The sequence below is a fragment of the Amblyomma mixtum genome, chromosome 10 (genome assembly GCF_055824585.1).
Source record: "Amblyomma mixtum isolate Tamu chromosome 10, ASM5582458v1, whole genome shotgun sequence".
Lineage (NCBI taxonomy): Eukaryota > Metazoa > Arthropoda > Arachnida > Ixodida > Ixodidae > Amblyomma > Amblyomma mixtum.
The window spans coordinates 55,999,745-56,014,347 of NC_143021.1; the positions used below are offsets into that span (position 1 = coordinate 55,999,745).

General features: G+C 40.7%; 1 protein-coding gene across 1 annotated transcript in view; it reads right to left on the reverse strand.

The window, feature by feature from the left end:
* Positions 1–6,980: 6,980 nt before the first annotated feature.
* The window catches only part of LOC149325849 (PHD finger protein 12), a 74,904-nt gene continuing 67,281 nt past the window's right edge, over positions 6,981–14,603 (reverse strand). Inside the window, exons 10-11 of the mRNA XM_089563153.1 lie at positions 11,360–11,500; positions 6,981–7,198 (exon numbers count right to left, since the gene is read on the reverse strand). Coding sequence (XP_089419279.1) covers positions 7,046–7,198; positions 11,360–11,500 — 294 coding nt within the window. The 3' untranslated portion in view covers positions 6,981–7,045. The remainder of the gene's footprint in view (positions 7,199–11,359; positions 11,501–14,603) is intronic.

Below are 14,603 nucleotides of genomic sequence, written 5' to 3' on the forward strand. Positions count from 1 at the left end.
AGAAATTGCCACAGAATTTGATCTAAATAAATTCCAACATCTTATGCACTCATGTTTCAACAACTAAAAAGGTATTTTTTTTCAGCGTTCTTTCTTCCGTCTCTTCTTTTTATTTTATATTTTTTGTTTTGTACTTCAGGGCACTTTTTCCAGTGTCGTCTTTTTCTTTTTCTAGCGGTGCTGTTATTTATTCTCATTTTGCTGTTATGTGCATTGTTGCGACCCTTTCTGTGAATGCCTATTTATGATTAATATTTTTGTGATTTCTATTTTATTTTAGTGCAATATTTTTAACCTTATAACAATGCTTTGTACTTACTCCCCCCCCCATGTAATACCCTCAAATGAGGGCCTTTGGGGGTATTTTGAATAAATAAATAAATAAATCATCCATATATCAGGTTCCATGTATTCTTGCTTCAGTATGACTAATAAGTTTATGTGCAGAATTTTTGTGATATAAAATGATTGATATATCAAGTGCAATGTATTGCTTCCAAGCTGCAAATAAGCTTATGAGCTTGACAGCCTTATTTATATATATCAAATCATCGACATATCGGGTGTAATGTATTCTGCTTCCAGATTACAAATAAGGTTATGTACTGCATTTTGATATATCAAATCATCGACATATCAGGTGCATTGTATTCTTTCTTCCAGCTTACAAATAAGCTTATGTACTGCATTTTTTATATATCAAATCATCGATCTATCAGGTGCAATGTATTCTTGCTTCGAGGTTATTAATAAGCTTATGTACTGCATTTTAAAATTTTAAATAAAATTAATAAATAAATAAATTTTTGATAGATCAACTCATCGATACATCAGGTGCAATGGAATCTTGCTTGCAGGTTACAAATAAGCTTGTGTTCCGCATTCAGTGATGAAAGCAGCATTTTACTTTTTGGAGATTTCGGAGCAGTAAAAATGTGTTAGGAGCAGCCATTGGTGTTTTCGGAGCAGAAAAAGGTCTTGGATGCCTTCCTTCACGTGTGCAAGTAAAACATCTGAGGTTGCACTCCCTAAGTGAAATGAACACAAGTGCTCCACCACAACCTGCTTGTAAACTTCAGAAAAGTACCTAACTACAATGTCCAGCTGTCAGCATCGTTGTTCCGGAAGAGGAGTGTCGTCTATTTGGATGGTGTAGTACACACCCGCCTTGTTAAGTTCATCAACAACTGCTCTTTTAAAATATGGCCCAAGGCCATCTCTAAGGAGATAGCGCCACCCAGCGGCGTTCGTGAGGAGAAGACAAAGCACGAGGAGCGCGTGCGGAGGGGTACGCCGGGACAGGTCGAAGAGGATTGCGTGCCAGAGAAGAGAAGAGCGCGGTGGACGACGGACGTGGACGAGTTCTGCTGGCTCCCCGAGTTCCGGGCTTGGGCCTTAGCCGCAGACGTCCGGGCCACCAGACCTGGACATCCATCGTCGAGAGCCTCAACCACCAGGCCCAGGCGCCACTCTTCTCCGTCCATCCGTCAGCTGCTCCACACAGGCCGCTTCTGGCGCCTACGTGACTTTTCCGGGATACCAGACCTGGGAACCGTGCTGGGAGCCCACGGACGCTGACGCTGCGGTAGCGTTGCATCGACATTGGAACGCCAAGAGACTCCCTAACTGCCCGACAACCAGCCAGTCCTCCCGGCACGTTGCTCAAACAAGAGACAAGTAGTGTGACTTTCCTCTTTGACTTTCTTTTTCCTGTATTTTTCGTAAGCATTTTGTTCTGTTCCCCCGTGTGTCTTTCCCGTGTGTTGTTGCGTTGCTCTCTTGTTCCTTTCCTTATTTCTCGCTCATATTGAAATTGGTTTCCTTTCCGATAAAAGCCGCCTCGTTTATTGTTTGTACTTTTGTGTTTGTTTAAAATAAGACCTGCAATCTCACAGATCCTCACACCATCTGACACTATATACGAGACTTTCTTTTTGCAACACTGAAGTTCTTTTGCAACCTTTGAATCTGGAAACATCGCTATCTGACTTGCACCAGGAACTCAAGTTAAATGCGGTGTTCATCTTACAAAACGGTACATAAATCATTTTGAAAAATATTCAAAACTTACCTCTGATCTTTGAAAGCGCCATGTACCCGGTAGCAAACCTGAAGGCGGCCCACAAAGAACACGACAACAGTGCTCTAACGCTGTAAACACGACGAACAACTTGCCAACGTGTAACGTGAAAAGGCCTCGGCGTGCGCGGCTTGACCCGGCTACGGCCAAGGCTACAACAGGCTTCCCTGCATTTTCAATAATGATGATATTAGACATGCTTTCGGTCTCCCTGTGGCTAACTGGTTCGTCACACGCTTGACGTTTTTTTGCCTTCGTTTTCGCAGTGCTGTTTCGGCGCAATTACTAAAAAAAATGCCTGTTTGGTGCAACATGTAGCAGCATTTTTCTTTTGGCGCAGTTTGGCGCAATTAGCGCAGCACTTCCGCCGCTGGCGTATGTACTGCATTTTCTATATATCAAATCTTCAATACATCAGTGCAATGTATTCTTGCTTCCAGGTTACATACAAGCTTACTTACCCCATTTTTAGTATATCAAATCGATATATCAGGTGCAATGTATTCATGCTTCCAGGTTCCAAATAATCTGATGTACTGCAATTTTATGTATCAAATCATCGATGTATCAGGTGCAATGCATTCATGCTTCCAGGTGCAAATAACTTATGTATTGCATTTTTATATATCAAATCATCAATATGTCAGGTGCAATGTATTCTTCCAGGTTACTAAAAAGCTTCTGTACTGCATTTTTTGTGTATCAAATCAGTCATATAACAGGTGCAATGTATTCCAGTTCCAGGTTACAATAAGCTTATGTACTGCCATTTTTGTATATCAAATCATCAATATATCAGGTGCCGTTGTATTCTTGCTTCCAGGTTACAAACAAGGTTGTGTACTGCATTTTCTACATATCAAATCATCGATATATCAGGTACAATTTATTCTTGCTTCCAGGTTACAAATAAGCTTATGTACTGCATTTTTATATATCAAATCATCGATATATCAGGTGCAATATATTCTTTCTTCCAGGTTACAAATAAGCTTACGTTCTGCATTTTTATATATCAAATCATCGATATATCAGGTGCAATGTATTCTTGCTTCCAGGTTACAAATAAGCTTACGTACTGCATTTCTATATATCAAATCATCGATATATCAGGTGCAATCTATTCTTTCTTCCAGGTTACAAATAAGCTTACGTACCGCATTTTTATATATCAAATCATCGATATATCAGGTGCAATGTATTCTTGCTTCCAGGTTATAATAAGCTTACGTACTGCATTTTTATATATCAAATCATCGATATATCAGGTGCAATGCATTCTTGCTTCCAGGTTACAAATAAGCTTACGTACTGCATTTTTATATATCAAATCATCGATATGTCAGGTGCAATGTATTCTTCCAGGTTACTAAAAAGCTTCTGTACTGCATTTTTGTGTATCAAATCAGTCATATAACAGGTGCAATGTATTCCAGTTCCAGGTTACAATAAGCTTATGTACTGCCATTTTTGTATATCAAATCATCAATAGATCAGGTGCCCTTGTATTCTTGCTTCCAGGTTACAAACAAGGTTGTGTACTGCATTTTCTACATATCAAATCATCGATATATCAGGTACAATGTATTCTTGCTTCCAGGTTACAAATAAGCTTATGTACTGCATTTTTATATATCAAATCATCGATATATCAGGTGCAATATATTCTTTCTTCCAGGTTACAAATAAGCTTACGTACTGCATTTCTATATATCAAATCATCGATATATCAGGTGCAATGTATTCTTTCTTCCAGGTTACAAATAAGCTTACGTACCGCATTTTTATATATCAAATCATCGATATATCAGGTGCAATGTATTCTTGCTTCCAGGTTACAAATAAGCTTACGTACTGCATTTCTATATATCAAATCATTGATATATCAGGTTCCATGTATTCTTGCTTCCAGCAGTATGTCTTGCTTCCAGGTTACAAATAAGCTTACGTACTGCATTTTTATATATCAAATCATCGATATATCAGGTGCAATGTATTCTTGCTTCCAGGTTACAAATAAGCTTACGTACTGCACTTTTATATATCAAATCATCGATATATCAGGTACAATGTATTCTTGCTTCCAGGTTACAAATAAGCTTATGTACCGCATTTTTATATATCAAATCATCGATATACCAGGTGCAATGTATTCTTGCTTCCAGGTTACAAATAAGCTTATGTACCACATTTTTATATATCAAATCATCGATATATCAGGTACAATGTATTCTTGCTTCCAGGTTACAAATAAGCTTACGTACTGCATTTTTATATATCAAATCATCGATATATCAGGTGCAATGTATTCTTGCTTCCAGGTTACTAAAAAGCTTCTGTACTGCATTTTTTCTGTATCAAATCGGTCATATAACAGGTGCAATGTATTCCAGTTCCAGGTTACAATAAGCTTATGTACTGCCATTTTTGTATATCAAATCATCAATATATCAGGTGCCGTTGTATTCTTGCTTCCAGGTTACAAACAAGGTTGTGTACTGCATTTTCTACATATCAAATCATCGATATATCAGGTACAATGTATTCTTGCTTCCAGGTTACAAATAAGCTTATGTACTGCATTTTTATATATCAAATCATCGATATATCAGGTGCAATATATTCTTTCTTCCAGGTTACAAATAAGCTTACATTCTGCATTTTTATATATCAAATCATCGATATATCAGGTGCAATGTATTCTTGCTTCCAGGTTACAAATAAGCTTACGTACTGCATTTCTATATATCAAATCATCGATATATCAGGTGCAATGTATTCTTTCTTCCAGGTTACAAATAAGCTTACGTACCGCATTTTTATATATCAAATCATCGATATATCAGGTGCAATGTATTCTTGCTTCCAGGTTATAAATAAGCTTACGTACTGCATTTTTATATATCAAATCATCGATATATCAGGTGCAATGCATTCTTGCTTCCAGGTTACAAATAAGCTTACGTACTGCATTTCTATATATCAAATCATCGATATATCAGGTGCAATGTATTCTTTCTTCCAGGTTACAAATAAGCTTACGTACCGCATTTTTATATATCAAATCATCAATATATCAGGTGCCGTTGTATTCTTGCTTCCAGGTTACAAACAAGGTTGTGTACTGCATTTTCTACATATCAAATCATCGATATATCAGGTACAATGTATTCTTGCTTCCAGGTTACAAATAAGCTTATGCACTGCATTTTTATATATCAAATCATCGATATATCAGGTGCAATATATTCTTTCTTCCAGGTTACAAATAAGCTTACGTTCTGCATTTTTACATATCAAATCATCGATATATCAGGTGCAATGTATTCTTGCTTCCAGGTTACAAATAAGCTTACGTACTGCATTTCTATATATCAAATCATCGATATATCAGGTGCAATGTATTCTTTCTTCCAGGTTACAAATAAGCTTACGTACCGCATTTTTATATATCAAATCATCGATATATCAGGTGCAATGTATTCTTGCTTCCAGGTTACAAATAAGCTTACGTACTGCATTTCTATATATCAAATCATTGATATATCAGGTTCCATGTATTCTTGCTTCCAGGTTACAAATAAGCTTACGTACTGCATTTCTATATATCAAATCATCGATATATCAGGTACAATGTATTCTTGCTTCCAGGTTACAAATAAGCTTATGTACCGCTTTTTTATATATCAAATCATCGATATACCAGGTGCAATGTATTCTTGCTTCCACGTTACAAATAAGCTTATGTACCGCATTTTTATATATCAAATCATCGATATATCAGGTACGATGTATTCTTGCTTCCAGGTTACAAATAAGCTTATGTACCACATTTTTATATATCAAATCATCGATATATCAGGTGCAATGTATTCTTGCTTCCAGGTTACAAATAAGCTTATGTACCGCATTTTTATATATCAAATCATCGATATATCAGGTACAATGTATTTTTGCTTCCAGGTTACAAATAAGCTTACGTACTGCATTTTTATATATCAAATCATCGATATATCAGGTGCAATGTATTTTCTTCCAGGTTACAAATAAGCTTATGTACCGCATTTTTTTATATCAAATCATCGATATATCAGGTGCATAGTATTCCTGCTTCCAGGTTACAAATCAGCTTATGTACTGTATTTTCATATATCAAATCATCGATATATCAGGTTCCATGTATTCTTGCTTCCAGGTTACAAATAAGCTTACGTACGGCATTTTTATATATCAAATCATCGATATATCAGGTGCAATGTATTGTTGCTTCCAGGTTACAAATAAGCTTATGTACTGCATTTTTATATATCAAATCATCGATATATCATGTGCAATGTATTCTTTCTTCCAGGTTACACATAAGCTTATGTACCACATTTTTATATATCAAATCAATATATCAGGTGCAATGTATTTTTGCTCCCAGGTTTCGAATAAGCTTATGTACCGCATTTTTATATATCAAACCATCAATATATCAGGTGCTTCCAGGTTAAAATAAGCTTACGTACTGCATTTTTATATATCAAATTATTGATATATCAGGTGCAATGTATTCTTGCTTCCAGGTTACAGGTAAGCGTATCTACTGCATTTTGTAGATATCAAATCATTGATACATCAGGTGCAATGTATTCTTGCTTCCAGGTTACAAAAAACTTAGGTACTGCATTTTTGATACTAAAATTATTGATATATCAGGTACAATGTATTCTTCTTCCAGGTTACAAATAAGCTTACGTGCTGCCTTTTTTATACATCAAATATCGATATATAAGTTGCAATGTATTCTTGCTTCCAGGTTGCAAATAAGCTTAGTTAGTGCCACTTTTTATGTCAAATCATCGATATATCAAACTATTTCGTGATCCCCTTCAAGTTCGATATATTCTGGTTCGACTGCAGTTGTGACACATTGTTTATTAGGTGGTTTGACTGTACAGGGGGGGGGATGGGGTCTTCTAATCAGCGTAGAGCTTGTTGTTGGCTTTCGGTGACGCTAAAGACAAACTGCAGGCAGCCAAGCTTGATGAGGGAGCCGTGGTGCAAAAGTGCTGTGCCTTCCCAGCCGGCAGCCCCAATCGGGTTAGCACGGCAACTGCACGTTCGCCTCGTCACCTGCAACAACCACCGCTTTTATAACGCACTGGTCACTGCAACCTTTTCTGCTTCCTGCCATTTCGCTGCAGTGAGTCTCACATTTTTCTAAGGCACAAAGCTTTCATTAATGGCTGCATCACTACATTTTTAAGTGGTGTGCGAATATGCCACTGGGTATCAGTCACCTAACTCTATTTAACTCTTAGTTGTGAATGATTATAGCACCAAATAGTCATGCAAAGATCCTAGATTAACACAAATCTCAGTGTACATGATGCTGTGCTCTAACCCCGCTAGTCGGTCAAGCATGCACGCAGCGCACTGCACTCGACCTGTCACCTCTCATAGGAGAGGGCCATCAAGTGGTCAAGAAAAAGCTATACACTATCTATGCTACAATCGTTAAAACCTAAACAATGAGAAGACTTACCCAGAACTCTTGATATCAACACACAAACATATGTGATTTTGTTCTTCGTGACTACGACTGATAAAATATTAAACAGTACAAGTAAAATGCCTGCCAAAATAAATGACAAACAAGACAAGCATGAGGTCGAGATAACAAAAAAGTGCTGGGCACATTTCAACGACAATTGTGAATTGTGGGGTTTAATGTTCCAAAGCAACATGTAGGCTATGAGGGACACCTGGGTTTCTTTAAAGGGATACTGAAGCAAAATCTGAGAATTGAACAAAAAGGCTGAATATATATTCTCGGAATGTGATTACACCGAAATCTAGTCGTCACTGTGCATATTTTCGGACTGGTTGCGTCGTTGTTACTGGCTTCTTCAGCGCGTTCACTGGCCATAAATGGGCCACCAGTCTTTCGCTTCATCAGCTGTTGCACATAAGAAAACTTAAGAGTAATAAATTTGCTTAATTTTTTATTTAGAGTGATGATTCTGCACCCTTTAGGCTAAGAGGGGTGTCGGTTTGTTGACAACAATGCTTCCCCTCCTAACCACCAGATGGCGCCACTAGTGTGAACATCGTCGGGCTGCTGTTTTAAAAGCGAGAATGCTAGAAATGGCACAAGGTCCGGACAAAGTAGCTGCATTTAGCGGACGTAAGCGTGCATAATGTTATGGTATGTAGACAGCATCGATTAACATTTTGACATATCTGTGTATGCCGTGAGCAGACGACAGACATAGAAAAGCCGCGAGTAGCGACGGCAATCATGCTTCTGCGGGAACAGTGGGCGCGCGGGTGTTATGACGTCTAGTCGCAGCTTCCACAGGCGGCCACCACCAGGCCATTTATTGCCACCAGGCGGCAATAAATCGCGAAAAAAAGCATGTTATCCGCCTTTTTCGCTAAAATGTTTGTCATATTTATCAATTTTAGCAGTCAAGCTTTTGTTTACATGCAAAAGAGCAGCTCCAAAAGTTTGGTTCAGTATCCCTTTAACATGCACTGACATCATCACATAGCACACAGCCGCCTTCTGTGTTCCACCTGCACTGAAACAAGAGACACTGCAAGGTTTTTTTGCTTTGTTTTTATTGCACTAGCACAAGCGACAGAAAATGCTCTTGAACCACTTGCAGTGCGCCATTTCTCAGATCAGGGATACTCAAAAATTACTGGTCACATTAGAAAAACTGCATTAATTAACCACACTGCTAGTAAGCCATTCATGTAACCTGTTGGACAGCCATCTAACAATTTGAACTGCTGGAACTTTCCAACACTGGTGAGATGCTTTGCTGGCATACAACCACCAATATCAGCTCTGTAGTAAGAAGCTGCAGCATGGGTGACACCGAAGTTATTTGACCTTCACAGCGATATTCGCTACTTGGCTAGGCTGCAGCCAGGCTTGACAGATTGTTTGCTCTGCATAATTTCTCAACCAGGCGAGTACTGAAGGCACGAGTTCATAAATGCAAATCTATGTGATTGTACTATTTTCTGGTAGCGGCAAATAATTTCATTTTCTGTAGCTTGCGACCTAACTGATTTCAGGTAGGTTTCATGCCTTTTTTTAAAGGTGCAAACCTTACTTGAGCAAACGCCCACATGCGTGTGTGTGCAATAATACTCGATGGCACCCATAAAAAGACAGCGTCCTTATGCAACCTAGCATGTGGCGGTTAAATTAATGATTGGTTGCATGAGGTTGCTCGGGACCACCTAGATCGCACAGGTCCCAATGGTGGCAGCACCTGCCATCCTAGGACACTGGTGCACAGCTTAGCCACTGCACCAGGAGTGGCATAAGGACTTGCAGGGAGCTATGAGTGCTAAGTAGAGAAAGACCAATTTTGCATACATGTGCTTTAACCTATTAGCTATTGCGTCGTACTCTTAAGGCGGAGCATGGGCTGCGGTATGGTCGTGACTGCTGTCAAGAAGTTAGCACGCAGATCAGAAGGGGTGCGGTGGCAGCTACGCAGAGTCATGCAGAAGTAGAACTTGCAGCTGCGTGACATTGGATCACATCACGCTGCAGCGCACAGAGAGTGCATTCACAAAGTGAGCGGGCGGGCTCACACCTTCTCACACGTAAGCAGTCTTACCGTATTTATACGATTTTAAGTAGAGCCATTTTTGAAATTTGAAAATCTGGACTGCAGAGGTCAACTTACAATCGAAACCAAGGTATGGCACCATATATAAAGGCAAGGCTAACAAGATATCAGGGATGGTACAGCGTGGTTGCAATTTTATGTTTGCTCTACAGCTCTACCCAGGAGCCTTCGGCTGTTCTGTGCACTTTTACGGATGGTTTTTTTCTTTTTTCTTTACTTTCAACTGCGCATTCTGTGCTCAAGGAAGTGTCGATAGCTAACGGAAGGGCCGCTGTTCCAATTGCGGCAGCACTGCCACTCGAAACAGCAATGCTTCAGGGGAGTGTCAGTAGCTGTTAGAAGAGATGATTCACGCATAGTTTCTCTTCAGCTTTGATGCGTTTGATGACTACCAGCCACATCTTACCAATTTTTAATGCAGCGCTTTGTCAAAAACCATAATTTGTGCTCCGGATCCAGTAAGCGCCTGGCTGCCATTCACAGCTACATTCAAGATAGCTACGATTGTTTCCACCAAAGTAAGAAACAACTGCGCACTGGGCGGCAAGTTCGACGTCAAAAAACGGGTGATAAAGGCAGGTGCGGCGGCTACAGCGAGGCAAGATTTTCGCCTATTCCAGGCAATGTCGTCGTGTGGCTGTTTGTGAAGTGAGGGATTTCACAAGACCACACGTGCTGTGGTTGTTTGCGAAGTGGGAGATTTTGCGGGATGATGATGTTAGAATGAGGTGAGGTGGAACCGCAGCAGCGATGATAACGGCAGCCCAAATGTGGACGAGTAGTCCGGTGGCTAATAAATTTTTGTTCTGGAATGTGCCCATGGGCACACATGTGTGTGGCTGCCAAATAATGCTATCGTGCTCTCTCTGACATGCGATATCGGGGGGTCGCTTACATTTGAGTCGACTTAAAATTGTGTAAATAAAGTAAATGTCTCTGCCAACTTTTCTCCTTGCGGTGCAGTTTGCAAATGTGCACTCTGCTTGAGACCTAGATTGACTACTTGTCTGCATCAGGATGCCACCAAAATTATGCCCTTAAACAGGAAAACATGGCCGGCAATTTGAATGCATGAAGCGGACAGAATAGTTACCCAACAGCCTACACAGCCTGCAACACTTGTCCCAATGTTCGCTAAAGATGGGACCACAATCACTGTGCTCAACTGTATTCCATACTGCAACCTTTGCTTCACTAAACTGCCTCGCATCCAGACTCCTTGTGCACTTTCCAGAGTATGAAAACTGCACAGGGAGTACCAGGTTGTAGCCTGGGTTGGTACTGGTAAATGGGGTTAATGGCTGACACTGCATGTCAAAGAACCCCAGGTGGTCAAAGTTAATCCCAAGCCCTACACTTCTCCTGGCCCCATGCGTCGTTTCGGGACATTAAACCCCACATACCAATACCAGTCAGCTATAAATGCAATCTGAAGGCTACGATCAGGTGTTCAGGCTCCCCATGCAATTTCCACACAAATTCTAAGCACACGAAGTGGGGCCAACGTTTTGGGGGAGTCCCCTGGTTGACAGACACCTCCTCAAGAGTAGCGGTGACCAGCTTTGATGCATGTTGAATGGCAACATGACCTTTCGTTCTTTAGGCACGCATGGTAGCAAGAGAACGCAGCAACACTCACAGGCCGAGGGGAGCGCACAGCAGCGGGGGAGGAGATGCTGCCTGCAGAAGGCCGCTTCTCTGAGAAGTCGCACGAGTATAGGACGTTGTCCACCGTTGTGCCATGCTCGCTGTAGTTGAGCAGCTCATAGTGCTTGCCGATCTGCACACACACACACAGCCCCCCAAACTTTCAGGTGCAACCTAACGCATGTTTCAAGAGGCAAGCACTCATGCTTCGGCGCAGACAAGAAACAAGCGAAGCCACGCTGAACTGCATCAGAGTCACTGGCCTGACAAGACCTGCAGGCAGAGCTCTTACCAGCCACTGTGGCCTCCAACTCCACTTTCCCGAAGCACAATTCTTCCAGTGGTCAGCTGCCTCGCACCAACTGCAGTCACTAGCTGGCTTTCTCACCTCACCCTCATGTTCCTACCAGGTTCTTTGGGCATCTGTCACTCTGTCGAACCACCACTCCATTATGGTGACCTTACAGCATTTGTTTCGCAGCTAACACATCGATAGTTCGCCCCTGGTATACTGAATTACTGTTTATACAAAACAGTCAGAATCTCCGCTTCAAAATGCCATGCAAAAGTATCACACTTCTGGTTGCGTTTATCGAACTCACATTCAGCGGAACATTCGATACAAGGACTGTTTGATTTGGCTGCACCAGTTTCATAAAGTTCAGTGGCGGTGCCATGACTGTGCAGCGCCAATTCAGGACGCTCAAGTGCAACATGGCACTGGCTGCTTCCAAACGCAATGGTCAGGTGAAGGCTTAATTTTACACATGAATTGCCCAAAGGCAACCAAATCCAGTTTCTGGATATTAGTCTGGAATTTACGCCCTCACATATCTGTTGGTCCTACAACCCCAGAATGAACAAGCAGTTACTACCCTTTTACAGTGTGCATTCAAAGTTGGTTAAAAGAGCGATTGTTCACCTTGCCTGCCGTTCAAGAAGTCATGTGAGCACAGAATGAGCTCAAGTCTTAAGCGTCAGATTGAGAGGCTGTATGCTGCCGGGTATCCGCCGCAATTGATAGCCTGTGTTTGTGAAAGTCTGCTACAGAGATGAAGAATACGAACTGCCAAACGATCGAAGACCGAAAACCAGTGTGTGTCATGCCTTACCTGCACCGAGTGTCTCACAATATAAAGAAAGTTGCAGGAAGGTACGCGTCCAACTCGTGTTTGCGGCGCCTTGTAAGCTTGCTAAACTGTATGCAACCATGAACCAAGATGATAGACAGCAAAGATGCACCTCAAATCACAGCCTTGAGTACACTGAATGTGCCAGAGAAGTTATTTATCAGGTGCCATTATTCTGTGGAAAGATGTACATCGGACAAACTGGGCGATGTTTTAATGAGAGGGCGGCTGAACATGTTCGCAATCTTTCTACCAACTCCGGAGGAAATTTAGCTTTACATTCTAAGAAGTGCGAAAAAAGTGATTGTCAACCGTTTCTCGAAAGCACAGAGTTCCTCGCGATGGCTAGAACCAAAACGGAAAGGGAGATAATTGAGGCCTTTCTAATCGCAAAGAATTCGAAGAATTGTGTGAGCACACCGTCCATTATGCTTTCTGATAAAGAAATCTCGTTTTTAGAAAGGAACACTTTAAACCGTCCATTTTAACCCTGCACCTGTACTCTTGTTATTTGTTTGTTTTTTTTGCCATCCTTCATAGTTTTTAGCCTGGTTTCGCCTTTTCATTGCTCGCGTCGCCTTTACCTTTGTTGTTTGTTGTCTCCATCATTCACTCTCAGTTTCACAGTTTTAGCCTCGGTGTTTTTCTTAGTTTTTTTTAGCTTACGTGTTTTTAGTGGCTTTGCACCTTCATCGTTTACTGTTATTACTGTTGGTTCCGCGTCTCATCCCTTTTTGCTGAGTAGGTTGCGCTAGTAGTACAGTGTTTTGTTGATGCCTCTTTGGTAGTATTGGTATTATCTTCACTTTTAGGATCTTTATCTTCACGACTCCTTTTTATCCTTTTATCAAGGTTTCAATGGTGCATAAGCTTGCACACACTGGTGTAGTTTAGATTGGCGCTCTGATGTAACGATCAATACTTATCTGTTTTTATCCCGGCTGTGTCATATGGTGTTTGCTTAGAGAGTATAAAAGGTAATGCCCGCAGCGTTTTTCGAATAAAAGTTGGAAGTTCTGCGCTCTGTGTGTGTACGTGTTTTCTGTCTCTGTCCTGACATCCCATGTCAAGAGTAAAAGGTCGCAGTATTTCACACTGCAATTAGTTAAGCTAACTGTAAATTGCTATTTATATGTGGCCTAAACAAAAAAGTAAGAATGTCATCAGGTATGGGAACTCTCTGGCTATCAGTTCATGTAATTAAAAGCCACAAAATGCAGTGAAAAAGTTCATTAAAGCTGCATAAGAAATTACCTAATTACACTCTAGACTTTATGATAACTTTTGATCTAAGACCACCATCTCAGTTACGATTACATATTTGGAATCAGAAGAGAAAAACACATCTGTGTGCAAAAAATTCATGAGATTCTAGCCATAAATAAAAAGGCTAGCTTTAAGACGTTTGTCCCCCCTTAAGCTGTTGCATACATTACCAGGTTCATTCGAGAGATAAGGGAGACGCCTCGTAGGTAGCTTTAACCGCCATTCATAACACTAGCTCTTCATTTTTGCCCAAACACTAACCAAGGCTTCTAAGAAACGAATCATACTTGGAGGAGTAGCACGGATTTGTGGACGCACTTTTTCTGCAGCCTCTGCTCTGTTGCCTGCTATGTATGAGAGTGTAATAAATAATGCCAAGAAATTTTGGAGGATAGAAATCCTGAAGATGTCAGAAGCATGACTTCCCTAATCTTTTTTTTTTCTACAACCAGCCTCCCCCCTTGGTTAAAGGCAGTGCACAATAAAGCAGCTAGAGTTATAACTAAAAATTATTCACATCATTCCAGCACAGCTGCTACAAAAGCATCCATAAACTTTTCACCACGTAAGAAGCGAAGACTGCTAGCACTATTACCTTATTTTCACAGACTGTACGATAGCAATTCCTTGCATGCTATATCAGCCCTGCCCACTGTATATATCTGAGCATAGACCATCCTTTCAGAATCGAACTCCTGTCTGCACATACCAACATCCTTAGACACTCATCATTTCTCACCATCTATCACTGGAACAAGTTACCAGAAGACGTCATTTCAACATCAAAGCATGACTCCTTTTCTGAAAGACTGGAGTGCTTTTTAACATAAATTCTCAGTA